A 15584-nucleotide genomic window follows, 5' to 3' on the forward strand; every position below is an offset into this window, starting at 1 on the left:
TAGAAGAATTTGAAATCAAATCCCAGGTGGACACTTTTTCCACATCTTTTTAACTGCAGGACCAAAAGGATGGACATGTTATCATCCATTCCTGAGAATGTGTTTTGAATTACTCGCTTCCCACCCCCACCCTGAAAGGAGTAAGGCACCTACTGCTAAGAGAGAGCTCAAAGCTGTGAATCTCAGGCAGAGAGAGAGCTCAAGCTCCCATCTGCTACAAATGGCCTTGGTTCAGGGCATACTTATTTACTTCTACTCCCCATTTCCCATTGAATGCACAGACAGCTCCTAACAAGGGGTTTCGTATTTCTAGGTCTTCTTTTTAAAAGCCCAGCTCTTCCTGTGCGTTGTGAGATGGGTAAGGATGGTCATACAGCTGTGAAGCTTCCCTTCTCCTGAGTTAAGACATTGACATTTTTTCCAGACTTAGACACAAATCTTCTAGGGCAACCAAACAAATGCACAATATCTAGTCCAGAAAGTCCCTTAACTGAAAGCTGCTAGAGGCTGTAAGAGTATTTTGAGAAGTTATAGTACAACCTGAATTCCCATGCTCTCCCTCTCAGAAATAGGACACTGCCTAAATGGACCTCTCATTCTTACACTCAAGAGAAGTTCATGAACTCACATCAGGCAGTCTAGATATAAAGTCAAAAGCATTGGCTTCCTTGGCTGCTTGCTCAATTTCAGCATCAGAAATATCTTCTCGGCCGTAGCGAATGTTCTCAGCTATTGTTGTTGCAAACAAAACAGGCTCCTGGCTCACAATACCAATATTTTCTCGTAGCCACTTTACATTAAGTGTTCGAATATCCCAACCATCTAAAGTAATCTGAAAGGAAAAACGTATGTCAAAGAAGTTGAGGAAATGCACTGTATTAATAATAAATCTATTAATTACTATTACTTGAGTTAAGCATGAGCTACATGCTTAGGACAAGAAGAAAAAAGGAAAGAATTGTTGTCTTTAATAGAAACCTGTGTTGGGGAAGAAGTTACAACTGTAACTTTCATTGCACAAGCCATAAAATGATGAGGAGCAGCATAAACAGAGAAGACAGGAGGGGTTTTTTGTTGGTTCTCTCCCTCCAATAACCATGCTGTTGAAGCTGGCTGAAGAGCTTTCCAGCTTCCCTGCATATTTTTTACCCTTTTCTCATGCCCGTGTGCCAGTTTGCTGCCCTCGTAGTTGTGGCTACACATTTGCCTCTGTGGCTGTGCTTTACGCAAGATCAAAAGAATAATCCAAGTTGACTAAAAAGGAAGGGGAAAGTTATTTTTAACCTACATCAATTGCAATGTAGTCCTACAAACACTGACATTAGCACAGGGGAGGAACAGCAAACTAAGGCATGGGAGCAGAAATGAACAGCCACAGAAACACTAAGAAACAACTGTGTTGACAGTAGATTTCTGCCTTGATACATTATGTAGTGATAGTTCAGCATTTAATATTTGAAATGCTTGCCTAGTTCCAACTAGCAGTAACAACTACTAAGTAGCATTCTTCAAATATTAAGTATAAAAAGAACATTTTCCTTAAACATATTGTTTGTTTTTCTCCTTTTTTCATTTGGAAGTTTCTTATGAGAAGCATTTACCATTTACTGGCCAGATCTAGTACTCTGTAGTGGAGCAGACATACAATGTATAATGACGGAAACTTTTGCTGTGGGTTAGCTGATAGAGAAAAATGTGCCAAGAAAACAACCATTTAAAATAGGAAAACTCTCTCCAGGTTTTAGTTTATGTTCAATGAAAAGGAAGCAACATACAGCAGAGCACTTTTTGCTTAGAAAAGTTTACAGAACCTTAAAAGACAATTGTTGATGAAAATAATTTTAAATTCAGATTTTTCATCTATTCAAGGATTTATGGTATTTACTACTTCTGGCACATCAGTGCAAGAAAGAGAATAATGAAGTCAAGCCAACAGGAAAACATAGCTAATTTGAAATTTAAATTGTGGAAATGCTGAACTATGCAGAGTTATGCTCAAATTCAATAAAAAATAAGGTTCTGTCAATATGGCAAACTTATGCTTATCCGAATAGCTCTCAGTTTTTACAGTTCACTTGCAGGCACTCACTTCTCCCTGGACAGGATCATAGAATCTCTGCAGCAACTGAACAGTAGTGCTTTTTCCACAGCCACTGGCACCAACTAAAGCAATGGTCTTCCCGGTTTGAACTTTCAAGTTTAGACCTTTGAGGATCTGGGAAAAACAAAACAAAACGAAACAAAACAAAACAATATATCCTACTTTGACAAATTTGATTAGAGAACAGTCTGTCAAGGTAACTGTAGTAATAATCAAGTAAGGGGCGCAGGCTGAAGGTATGGCACTTGTACCTGGGAATATTCTGGGGCACAGATATGAAAGAGCCTGCATCTATGCCTGTGAAGTGTATTAAGCCTTCAGAACAGTATGGCTACCAACCTGCTTTTTGGGAATGGTCCCTGGATCCTTCTGGCTACCAGACAAAGCCTGGGAATTATTTGAGGATTGATAACTGGAACAGGCCAAGTTCATGCCAAGAAACATTTTAAGAGTTCCCTTGCATAGACTATTGCATTCCAGTGCCTGGGAAAATTCTCCAGCACATTCAAATCAACTAATATAGACACAGCCACAGTACTCTAAACTTGATAGCTCATTTTCTCCAATTTGTGTGACCTGATAGCAGGCTCAGGGTCTTATGTTCTCCTGCTGGCCTCCATTTTCCACTGCTTAGACAAGGGCACAACAGTTATGAATCTCAAAGAAAAATACTTCTAAGGTGCTAAACCTTAGACCTGTTATTGTTGAGAAACAAGCCTGCTTTCTTCTATTTTTAGAATATAAATGGCTGTTTTGATAAGGTAACTGCTGGAAAGCCGTTAATAAATCCCAATCTTTATTGTTAACAGCCTCAGCAACCTGGGGAGTAGTTGCAGCTTAATGATATCTTTGTTGCCATTTTCACATTTAGGAACATTTTACCTCAGAAGATGTCCGTGTCATATATGAGTAATGCTGTGCAGTTGCCAAAATATTTGGCTGCTATGGAAACTCTTCTTGTTTATACAAGGCTGATTTATAATTTTGCCTACACGTGTTTTTGCAATGAGAGATTTAAATAGTTGCAATATTGCTCTCTTCTCCCTGTGTTACATCCAGCAGAGTTTGTATCTCCAAGAAGCTGGTAACTTGGTGCCTACATTATCAAGTAAGAGCTATATTCTAGATACCATAATTTCTTCAGATGCAAATAGTCACAACCACCTAATAGACTATTTCTAACTCTCCTCTATCAGTCAAGGTGTTGTCAAGATTATATCTGACAATAACTGGACTCCTTCAATCTCTTTGATTTGGTCTAGCCTGGACAGTGGAGATTACACTGTGTTGCATCAATTGCTTTAGAGACTGTAGATAACTTCTACACATCTTTGCTGATTCCTTTTAGCTCTATTAAATAACATTGATACTCTTAGTAGGGAGAGCTGCTGAATCAAGTAGATTCGGGAAGAACAACAAAAAATTTCTTATTTCTCTTCCATTTGGCATTCAGACCCATAACATAGCTCATCAGTTTAAATAGCATTTTTAGGAAGAAGGATGAAGCATCTGCTGTCACAGATTTCTGAGCCAAGAGTGAAAGAAGATGCATTGCCCTGACTTCAGTCAGGCAGAAATCCTAGCTCTGTATCTGTCCTTTTAGCAGCCCCAGTGTCCTGGAAGCAGATTTGATGCACAATGGAACAGACCTCAGATGACTGAGGTGGGACAAGCCATCTTGAAGAGATAGCCACGATGCCAAGAACTTTCCTATTCTCACCACTTGGTTGGCATGTCCAGCTTTTAATTGTTGACATTTGAAGCCTCTTTCTACCTTTTTCTTCATCAAATAACAGCAGCAAAATCCCTTTTCCTTTAACCTTTATCAAGGTCTTAAAAAGATTATAAACTGTTGAATATAATAGAGAGGTCAAACCAACTGTGTCACCACAAAAATAATCACCATGACATGATGTATATAGAACTGCACAATAAGGGTACTATGAAAAGTTTAACTGGGAAAGAATAGGGACATCAATTTGTTGAGAAGCAATTTTAACATCTGCCCAAAATAACATTTGACTTCCAAATGTATATTTAGGATTATATGTTTCAATCCATTTAATGGCATCCTGTTGCAAAGCCTCTCTCACAGGTCATTTTTCACATGGGATATCAGAGCAACTCAGAATAACCAAGGGACTGGAAAGAGCAAATTCCTGGTTTAACTGTCTAATGTCTGGAATTTTTAATGACAGATATTGAAAAAAAATCTTATTTGGCTTATCAGAGCTGTTATTCACAGAAATTCAGACTAGGAGCAACACGTGTTCTTAGCTTTGTCCAGCAGAGGAGAATGGTGAGCAGGTAGCCAGTGGCAGCAGATCTAGAGCTTTGTCTGTACACTACTAGGGAGGAAGAAAATAATGTCCCATCTCCCACGATAGGAATGCATTTTGCATTCAAGAACAACAAGAAGATTAGACAAATAATATGGACATAGGCTGCAGAATTTCCATACAGTAGATTAATCCAAAATGAACACTTACTTTAACATCAGGTCTGGATGGGTAACTGAAATGGATGTTTCTGAATTCAATTTCTCCTATGAGTTTGTCTGGTTTGTAGCCTTCATTAGAACTGCTATCTATGAGCCGCTTCTGGAAAGAGGTTTTTATATATTGCTGGTTAGTACACTTTTAGAACTGTTATTTCACATGGGTACATTGTTCTCTCTACTTTCTTAGCTGCTGGTTTACCCTGCAGTAAGCCATCGCTGAGCTGCTGCGTTTTACTCGCAAGGATGATGAATGCAGGGGAACATCTAACTGTGAATTCTACTTTGACAAATATAGTACATTTTTCAAATGCAACAAAATCCACAGCAGAAAATCCATAACTGCAGAACACAACTGTACTATCTTGTAGCCAAAACATGGCCCTCAGTAATCCATATGGAATGATTTTATACTCACATCAAGAAGAACGATGCAGCCGTTTCTGCATGAACTTTGTAGTCCTACTTATTTAAACTATTTTATATACACAGATATCCAACTGCTGCATAACACAGTACGATCAAGATAATAACAGTGTGGAAACCCTTTTTCATAGCAACATCAGCAGTGCAGCTTTATATTATTATAGCTTTTAATAGCACTATTAATGCACTCCTCACAAACTCCCCCACCCCGCAAAAAAAAACAGCTCAGATGTGTGTACATTGAATTTAAAAAAAATTAGCATAGTGCCTTACTACAATCCCTCTGGGGTTGCAAGTCTAACATTAGAGAGATCTCGTCCATGAAACTCAGATACACATGCCAATTTTCCCAACATTAATTGTCTCAAATAAAGAGGCAATTTTCTTGATATGAATGGAAATATTATGGGTTTCAGTGATAGGCATCTGTAGAAATTATGATTTAGGGGCTGTTGAGTGTTTTTGTTACACCTCTGGAGGAAAGAAAAAAATGAGGTGGTGGGATGGAATTTAAGTGCTGTTAAAAGTATTCTTTTCTGCTTACTTACCTTCTTGATAATCCGATATACTTCATAAGCAGCCCCACGTGCATTAGCCACACTCTCCAAGTTGGGAGCTGCCTGGCCCAGGGAGAAGGTTCCAACGAACACAGAGAAGAACACCTGTGGGAGAGGGAGGTGTAGTTAACAGTGATTACAGAGCCACCAGTGCCTGACTGTTAAATGCTCAAGTCTTTCTAGAACACCTTTTCCAGGAAAATTAAATATGAAAATGAAAGGTGCATTTCACAGTTGCTCCTGTTGACTCCCCGTTTTCCTGGAGTGAATGGTAACTACTGACACATGCCTTTGGGGCCTGAATGACTTTTCTTTTTAATGTTCTTGCGTTTTCTATCATGCACAAATAGAACAAATATCTTTCTCTGTTGCTTTCCAGATGTTCTCAAAGTTAAGAGGCTTGCAAAATTTAATCCAGATTTTCTTAACTCAAATTCCACCTGTGGGACCAACACACGATTAACTTGACATGCTGTGAGGAACCATACTGAGAACTCATCAGAAGTCACTTAAGTGTGAAAGTTAAGCATGTAACCAAACTTCTGACAGCAATAAAATAGCTAAATATCTTCAAACCATTACCAACTTAGCATACTGGTAACGTACAGTAAACGCTTGCAAGTAAACAACAACAAAATGCACAGAAGACATTGCAGCTAAATGAGACATTGAGGGCTTCCCAGTACACATTCAGCACACCATTGGGATTCATTTTCCTAGCATCTAGCTAGGATTTTGTTGGCAGTCCAGGTTACTTGTCTTTGCTCCCTAACCACCAGCTCTAGGTGGTTCATTCTGCCCTACAATAGGGTCCAAGACAAGTGAGAAAAGTGCAGATACTTTTGCCTCTACGTCGATCAGAGTGGGAATTCAAGGTGTCCTGTTCAAACTTGTTATATCGAAAGCTAGGTAAAATGAATGTCTTCCTTTCAGTTTTTTTTTTATGCCAAGTGACTCTCTAACAGCTAATTTAGCAAGCACTTGGCAGAAAGTAGAGATAATTATATAGACCACTTACATAACTATCTTCTTGATGTTACAGAGCATTTTTCAAAGCTTAATGGCTGTACTTACAATTAACACACGGCCAATGTCATAACTTTCTTCCTCAGCAGTGAGCTTGGTTCCATACCAAAATGCAAGTGCATAGGTTCCAAAGATAAGAAATTCTGAAACACCTAGAGATGTGTTGGTGGTAATGGATTTTTTCACTCCAACACTTTTAGCTATTTCTAAGTTAGCATCATATCTGAAAGTGGATAAGGAAACCATTAATTTGACACGTACCACATGCCATTCTGATTGATATTTCCCAGTGCCCTTCTTTTAATTAAAAGGATTTCCGCTATAAAAGTGTTTGAAGTCTCACAAAGAGAATACAGGAGGTTTTTCTGACAGAGGACTGATAGGGATATAATTCCTTTGAATGAATCTGCTCTGACACATGCTGACAACATTGTCATACCACTATGGAAGACATATTTAGAAAACAATTTGGTATCATGGCTTCATTATCATGATGGAAGACTCCATACCACTCTTAAGCCATTTGTTTCTATTGGTCCTGAAAGGACACCTTGAAAAGATTTTATCAACATTACCTATGAAAGGCAAGGTTTTGTCTTTCACATTTAAAAAAAGCAAAACAAAACCCCACAACCCTAGGCACTATGGGTGAAGGCAGGTAAACGAATAGAAGCCATATCTCCCTCTGATGCCAGAGCTGTTCTCTTACTGGTCATTCTGGAGAGTTTACTGATCAGTATGGCAATATAGAAAACAAGTGGACACAGAAGACCAGTATGAAGACTGACAAGTTCAATGCGAGACTTACTTCTTTTAAGGATAGTTCATATTTATTCATCTATAGCTTCCAGATAACAGTTTTCACTTACTCAAGCTCGTTATGAAAAGTATAGCCTAGGAATAGTGCATCTTTTTACTTGTCAGTGACATGCTCAACAGCTTGCACTTTTTTCCGACTACATATTTCCTATACAAAACATCCCCATAATAGGAAGACATGAAATTCAGTCAGCTGGGAAGGAATCTTAAAATACTTTGCATTAATTTTGTCTACGTAATTGCTCACATGCTACTAATGCTGTATTTGTTCCTAGGAAATCCAGCAGTTGCATGAGTTTTTTACATTATATGGAGGTAGAGCTGTGGAAGAGGCTGACTGATCAACCACGGAGAAAAGGAAAGGCCTTACTGGCATGGAGTTACAAAGGTATCAGTTATTTTGTCTCTAGACCTCAAAAAAAAAAACCCAACCAAACCCAAAACCCAAAACAAACCGTAGTTTGAAGCAGCTCTTACTATTGGATTTTCAGACACTGTTTTTTGCAGGGACCAAGAAGATGAGGAGGATGGGGATAACAGATCTAGGCCATTTTAGGGTTTTTTTTTGTTTTTACTGTGTAAACAGAAAGGGTCTTAGTACTGTTGCAACTTAAGGACAAATCTCAGTAAGCAGAACAAAGTGCTAGAAGATAGAGCTCAGTCCTTGGAAGCAGATAAATGCAGGAACAGGCTGTAGGACCCTGAGCTAGGGCTAATGTTCCCTGAGAAATTTCACACAAGACCAAGGCAAACATGAGCGTTGAAAAAGAGATTAATGGATCATATGGATCAGGCTTTCTGGTTTGCCTTTCCCAACTGCATGGTATTGGTGATGTCCTGTATTTGTATACTGAATGTTATTGTTTATGCTTGTTATCTGATGCATACGTGAAGAAATTTGTAGTCAGCCATATTTACCTCACTTTTTACATGTGACTAGGGCCAAGACTGAATTAGGTCATCTACAAGTGTTATTTGCAAATCATTAAAGTAATAAAAGCCAGTGATGTGATTTTACATAAGGCTGTTACCCAGTGAAGCTTAAATATAAGCTCATTAATCAAAGATCAGAACATCAGTGAACATGTTCTAGAAGTTAAGCAATTAATCACATGCTTTGCTGCATTTCACTACTAGGTAAAGATAACCTTCCCACCACTTTCACTTTAAATTAAACTCCAGATCTCAATCAGAGGAGAAATTTGAGCCCATGCTGCAGTGATAACACCAAGTAGCCCGTATTCACTGACTAGGTCTATTTACACAGCTTTATTTTCAGATGAGCTGTCCACTTATAGAAGGATAAAATGACACTAAGGTAAATCTCGTTCCCCTGCCCCTCCAAAAATACCCCCACAAACCACAAACCCAGCCCACAACCAAGCTCCTTTTCCATATTTTAAATGTAAGTATTATTTAAAAAACTTACTTTGCTAATGCCTTCTGCTGTCCATTGAAAGCCACAACAGTCCTTATTGCTGTCAAAATTTCTTCTGCCACAGCTCCTGCTTTGGCGTAAGCAGACAGCTCTTTAGCAGTAAGGGACGCCAGGAGCTGGAAAATTGAAAACCAGATGTTCTTGCAGCCTACTGAAAGTCTATGCACACTGTGTTGGTGAATAAGAATGATCAATGCTCAAGGCACAAGATGAGGTTTTAGGAAAGAGAGGGTCAAGTCCTCTCTGTGCCTTGAATTTCCCCAAAATCCAGCTAATTCTCTCATTGTGTCCTCCTTACAGTGAAAGACTACACGAGCATCAGATGAGCTTCATGACTGATCCACTTTCCTCTCAAGCTCAGGACAGCCTATGAACTACTCTATGATGTGTGTAGGGCCAGGGAGGTGTGCCATAGCTGCCCTGGGGGATGTCTGAGGTGTTCAGAAACTAGAGCACCAGTAGACATTAAAGTAAGCAAGGTAGTCACATTACAGCTTCTAATGTTCTTCCTAGCTTATTTGAAATGCTTCAGGTAGAAAAAAAACACAACCTAGTATTATATATGAGTAACCACTCATGAATACAAGCTGTACCCATTAATGCAGCTACAATGGATCACAAAGGGGAAAATGCTTTCTCATCTGAAAGGGAAATCTCTTCAGATATTTCACTAATTCATATCACTGCAGTTTGCAGCAGCTGTATATATGTCCTAGGGTCTACTCTGTGCACAGCATGAAACTTGGTAAATTATTTGCAAGGGATGTGGTATTGTGTATGTGCAGATGGAAGGAGTTTGAAAGGCATTTGTGTTAAGAGGGAAAAGCGAGGGTCACAGGTGTGTGTCTGGGCTTCCCCAGAGCTCTGCATGAGGAAATCACTGTGCGATGAAGATGCTCTGATGCAAGTTACCCTCCTGTCACAAGGTATGATGACAGAGTATGTGGACAGAAGGAACATGACCTACAAGTACATGCTTGGGACCTCAGAGAAAAGCTACAGAAGGAGCAGAAATCAAAGTAAGCATGGGGCCAACCTCCCAACTTAGAAACCACACTAGGTTTCTCCCATTCTCTCCCCTTTTCCTCTGCATAAGAGTTATAATGTTTTTCTGGTTTGCTTTGTTTATTAATCCCCACACACTTACAGTTGACCAAACTGCTGCTGATGCAGCAAGCAGAGGGCTGACTGACAAAATCACCAGTGTCAGCTTCCACCCGTAGATGAATCCTATAATAATCCCTGCCAGAAATGTGGCAAAAAACTGTACAAATATACAGATCTTGTCTCCGATGCCTTCATGGATGGTGTTGATGTCACTTTAAATAATAATAATGATAAAAAAAGATTTGTTAGCTTTCATTGCCTTTCATTCTATGTCCCTCCCCCTCCATTTCATGCTGTGTGGCCTACTGTCAGAAGCTTTGCCATTTCCTAACTGGCACAGTGAAATTTCTAACCACAGCTACTGAACAGTACCATTAGTCTCTTGTGTGGCCAAAACACAGCAGAAACCTATTTTTTAGGACTCATTTTCTGTGTTTTCCAACATTCTCTGCTGTTTCTATGCCATGTCACTAGGTCACAAATGACCTAGTTTCCTTATCCAGCATCCCAATGGAGCAATACAAGCAAACAGCCAAACAGCCTCCTCACCTCCTGTGACCATCTCCAAATGATTCCTTTTGCTCAGCTCTCTGATGCATTTTTAAGTTCATTTTGGCTACAAACTCAGACCAAGGGTTATCTCCATTCTATCAGAACAACCATTATTTGGAAGAACCTGTTTTTCATAAAAATTTCTTTCCCCATTTTCTCTTCCCAGTACATACAGATAGTAGAGCTGAGAGTGGTTTCATTTAAGCTTCTCTTACACCTTTCAAGACACGGCTCTGTCCAAACCTACCTTAAAATCCAGAAAAAAAAAATCAAAAAAAAAAATCTGTGTTCATGCATATAGTCTCATTACATCTTGGGGTATACAGTCCTCAATCCTCTGTCTATTTAAGTCTATGGAAAAGCTCCAAAGATTTTTTTGACTGGATAGAGTCCAGCCTGAGATCTGGCCGGCTGGAAATGCAAGCTCATTTCCATTCAATAAAGTGTCAGAGCTTTAAGTGTTTGTAAACTAGCTGGAGACAGCAGAACTGTTTATTTAGTACTGTCTGCCATGTACTTCATGGACATCAAAAAGCCAATGTCAGGCATTTCATACAAAATCCCTTCCAGTGCTTATATCACAGAAAGTGCAAAAATGAATCTGAAAAGAATAATTAATTTCTCCCTCAGAGCTGCAATATTTCACATTTTAGGTGTGGGTTTGTTTGGGATATCTGCTTTGTTTTTTTTTGGAGGGAGTGCTGGGGGTATATTTTGTAGGGGTGATGGTTGGTGGTTTTTTTGGTTTTGTTGTTTTTTAAAAAATCTGTATAGGCTATCCATAGATGATAAATGTCAGTTTTCTTTGAATGTCATACTTAGGGGGATAAAAAAATGAACAGAACCCTCACTCTGTCAGTCTGGTGTTCAGCATTCCTATCTGGGTAGTATCAAACCAAGCCATCTCTTGATGAAGCACTGCAAAAAAGAACTTCTGCCGGATCCTTGACGTCTGCCTTGTAGCAGCAATCAGAAATGTCCATACTTGAATGGTGCTCAGGATCAACACAGCACAGCCAATTCCCACATAATAGTAAGCAAACCTGTGATAAGAGAACAAAAGGCCATATGACCTATCTTGTGAAAAAAGTCATTCACACACAAAAAGCAACAATTAGACTTCATTTACTGTATCAAAATAAATCCTGAAGCCTGAACACATTAGGAAGCCTTTTTGAGAAGACAAACATTTGGCTTCTGCTCAAAGGGATAACACAGTAGAAGAAAACCCCCCAATACTCTGTTAACAGAATAACTACAAAGACTCTTACTTTGTCATTTCACCTTCTATATCTACGCCTGGAATTGATGGACAGCTGGAACTATTTACTGAAGCATCTGTTGGGGAGGAAAAAAAAAAATTGTCGTCATATTTGTGGAAGTATTATATGTAGAAAATAAATCATGGCAACCTAGGGTCATCAGCTTAGGAATATTTTGTATTTTGCAAGTGAAGCTTTGCAAAATACAAAATCATTTGGCAAACACACGTTAATTTTTAAGGAACTTCTAGTAACTAGTGCCTGATAACTGAAGATACAGAAGGTGGTCATGCCCCTTACTATCTCGCCAAAGTTAAGTTCATTCATAAAGAGCCCAAACAACGCACTGCTTATGTCCTGGTCTAGCCATTAAAGATTGATTAAAACAATTGGGTCATTTGCAGCAGGATGAATTTTGCTCATTATATACTTGTTTAGATGTGCACCATTGCTTAATCTGGGGAAAAAAAAAAATCTCAGCTCCTGTAGCAAAACATAACTGGTATGTAGAGAAGTTTAATTTTAACTTTATACCTTCTGACATGTTTGATTTCAGGCCGCTTAGCACAAAGCTGTTTGTCATCTCTCCAAACACAATGATCATAAGCGGCAATCCAGTACCATTTGCAGCAGCTGAGACCAAACCAACTACCATCAAAAGGACATCCACCCAATCAGCATAACGAAACTATGTGAGCATAAAAAAAAAGGAAAAAAATAATTGTTATACCTGACAGTTCACATATTTGTTACAATATAGCAGACTCACAACACATGCTTTATTTCTACCTACCTATTCTAAGTCTAAGTATTCACTTCAAGTGGGGGGTAAACTGAGGACATAAGAATTTTGTAGTAGGTCCCACACATCTTTAAATCAGTACTCAGTAAGGCTGCTAAGAGAATATTGGCAGGACACATGGTTCTTCCTTAATTCAGCAGGGAAAAAACCCAAAGTGTATGTCCTACATGTTTCTAAGCGATGATCTTCCCTGTACAAATATATTGCATTTTGTGTTCCAGTAAGTTACATATTTACTAAGATAATGCCTTTGAAATGTAAACAAGAGTGAGTTATTGACCAGCACCTGGGTTATATCTATCAGTAGAACATGTCTGCAGCAGAGATTGTATCTTAAGGCTTGTCTACCCTCGGACATTTGTTTGGTTTATAGAAGGATGTGAATTTAAACTACCATAGTTATTCCTGGATGTGGTTAATCTGAAATCAGAACATTTTATTCCTGACTGTCCTAACCCTCTTCCAAAGTGTAAATGGACATGGAATAAATTGGAGAAGAATAAAACTTCTCTTGTTCCAGAATAAGCACGTCCATGTGTAAGAGTTATTTGGGAATAGCTGTTGTATGGAAAACTGACCCAAACCATACCTCTGGTTCTCTCACAGAGCAGATCCCTCAGATGTCAAACACAGAATAAACCCTTGTAAATAGAGCCAAGGCAAGGGCCTGTGCAGTATATATGCCTAGATCAGCCTCAGCAGGGGTGAGCTTCATCCTCCAACAGCACTAAGGTTGCACTGCTGTCAGTGCAACCAATATTCTGAGGTGGGAATCTGACCTAACAGGCCAAATTTTAAGAGGTCTAGCATCAATAGGTCTCAGGCTTCTTCTCCAGTTTTTGATTGCTTATTAGTTGCAATTCATAAACAACTCATAATGACAAATAAAGAAAAGAAAACACAAAGCAGACCATCAAACTGGATACTAACCAATTCAAAAATGCCAACCATCTGTTTTTCTGGCTTCTCATTTTCTTTCCTAGAGGAAAATACAAAAGACTAATTAAGATGAGTTTTTTCTAGCAAAGCCATATTAAACTCCACCTCCCCATACATACAATACACCAGAGGCCAATGTGTTAAGTTCAAAGAACACCTACTTTTTTTTCTTGGGCTTTAACTGGTCACTTTGTTCAAGATTTTCTTCATGTTGGAAAGAAGGATTGTCATATCCCTTGGCTGCAGATTCTGTGAAATAGAAAGATTTTTTTTTTTTTTTTAAACATAATTACCCATCTTTTGTACCAGTTTCTTGCAACTTTCCCTGCTGATTCTTTTGCATTTAGAGCTTAACAGCTACTTTTTCTCATGTTCTTGGAACAGCTTCATGAATTTTTCTTGAAACTTATTTTCAGTTCATCTCCTCTCTACTCCAGAAAAAAAGTTTCCACCTCCATTTCTGAGATTGAAGCAAACTTAATTTTTATAATTAAAATATATTTATACAGAAAGGATATCAAAGACTAAAAGCACAAACTAATTAATTCTGCAAACACCTACACAACTGAATGCAAACAAGGAGAAACCCTACTCCCAAGAAATAAGTGGAATTGCTTATAGTGAAGGTTATAACTGCTGTAGGTAACATGAAATAGATGCGAGTTAACTGAAGAATCATGTCTTTGCCTGTAATAATTGTCTCCATTATTTCTTTGTATGGCAGTAGTTGCCACACATCCCCCTTCCTTTGTGCTAGGGGTTTTAGAAAGCTATGCAAAAGAGGAATCCTACCCCACAAAGCTTATAATTCTAAATGCATAAAATCAGATGCAATAAATGCATAAAAAGACTGATGAGCAACCACAGTAGGGAGCCAGCTGTGAATCACATCAGGAGGAAAGAGTTCCACACACCAGTCACCCCCAATTTATATTTACCTGACTCACTATGAATAGAATTTTGCACATACTGTTTTTAATGTCAGTCAGTCTACAAAGGCTGGTTTAGACAACCATTTGAAGGCAATAATGGGCTTCTACCTTACTGAGCTTATCGTAGAAACATTTTCATGCACAGGCTAGGACCCACCTAGTTTTACCTGTGTAAATAAATTCTGTTGAACTTGGGGGAATGATTCATGCATAAACACTTTCTAGGCAGTGGCTTCAGTTCACTGGAAACTCATTGTATTATATCCTCTAAAACCACTATGGCAATCAGGAAAAACTTATAATGCACCATTAGATCTGGAGCTGTGGAATATATTCCTCAAACATACATATAGCTTTCACACCTGCGGCTTACCAGCATCAGAGAGGTGTTTTTCTGTGGGATTTTCAAAAGAGTCCTTCATTGTTCTGCTTTGTTGTATTCTTATAAGATAAAGTCACATTAATCAAAACCTGCATTTAAAAAGCACCAAAACATTTATAAATAGTAGATATTTAAATAGTCTACATTAAAATATTTGTGGGTTTTTCCATGACTCATTACATTTTGGTCTCAACATTGTCCTACTTAAATATTATGACTAAAGAAAAGACGTAAGAGCATGATAAAGAACTACTTTTAATGGGATATTAAGAACAGTGCAAACTACTGTCATGGAACCTAACTCAGTAGACTGTTTTGTAGCCTTTTATGCTAAATCCCTAGATCATTCATATACAAATTATTGTGGATGAGCTATTACAGAATAGAGGATTTGACTCATTATCTTATGTTTGATTAAAACTTACTGAACAATCATTATAGAATCACAGAATGGTTTGGGTTGGAAGAGACCTTAAAGACCATCCAGTTCCAGCCCCCTGCCCTGGGCAGGGACACCTTCCACTAGCCCAGGTTGCTCAAAGCCCCGTCCAACCTGGCCTTGAACACTACCAGGGAGGGGGCAGCCACGGCTTCTCTGGGAAACCTGTGCCAGTGTCTCACCACCCCCACAGAAAAGAATTTCTTACTTTTATCTAATCTAAATCTTCCCTCTTTCAGTTTAAAACTGTTACCCCTCATTCTATCCCTACCCTCCCTGATACATAGTCCCTCCCCATCTTTCCT

At 38.7% G+C, this 15584-nt stretch overlaps 1 protein-coding gene across 1 annotated transcript in view; it reads right to left on the reverse strand.

The window, feature by feature from the left end:
- Positions 1-14922, reverse strand: part of ABCB5 (ATP binding cassette subfamily B member 5) — a 36099-nt gene extending 21177 nt beyond the window's left edge. Inside the window, exons 1-13 of the mRNA XM_026843003.1 lie at positions 14832-14922; positions 13688-13775; positions 13518-13566; positions 12320-12473; positions 11795-11861; positions 11375-11566; positions 10012-10183; positions 8856-8980; positions 6656-6830; positions 5573-5686; positions 4591-4701; positions 2090-2215; positions 629-832 (exon numbers count right to left, since the gene is read on the reverse strand). Coding sequence (XP_026698804.1) covers positions 629-832; positions 2090-2215; positions 4591-4701; positions 5573-5686; positions 6656-6830; positions 8856-8980; positions 10012-10183; positions 11375-11566; positions 11795-11861; positions 12320-12473; positions 13518-13566; positions 13688-13775; positions 14832-14880 — 1626 coding nt within the window. The 5' untranslated portion in view covers positions 14881-14922. The remainder of the gene's footprint in view (positions 1-628; positions 833-2089; positions 2216-4590; positions 4702-5572; positions 5687-6655; positions 6831-8855; positions 8981-10011; positions 10184-11374; positions 11567-11794; positions 11862-12319; positions 12474-13517; positions 13567-13687; positions 13776-14831) is intronic.
- Between the last annotated feature and the right edge of the window lie 662 nt (positions 14923-15584).

The sequence above is a fragment of the Athene cunicularia genome, assembly GCF_003259725.1.
Source record: "Athene cunicularia isolate RWA chromosome 2 unlocalized genomic scaffold, athCun1 chr2_part1, whole genome shotgun sequence".
NCBI classification, from domain to species: Eukaryota; Metazoa; Chordata; class Aves; order Strigiformes; family Strigidae; genus Athene; species Athene cunicularia.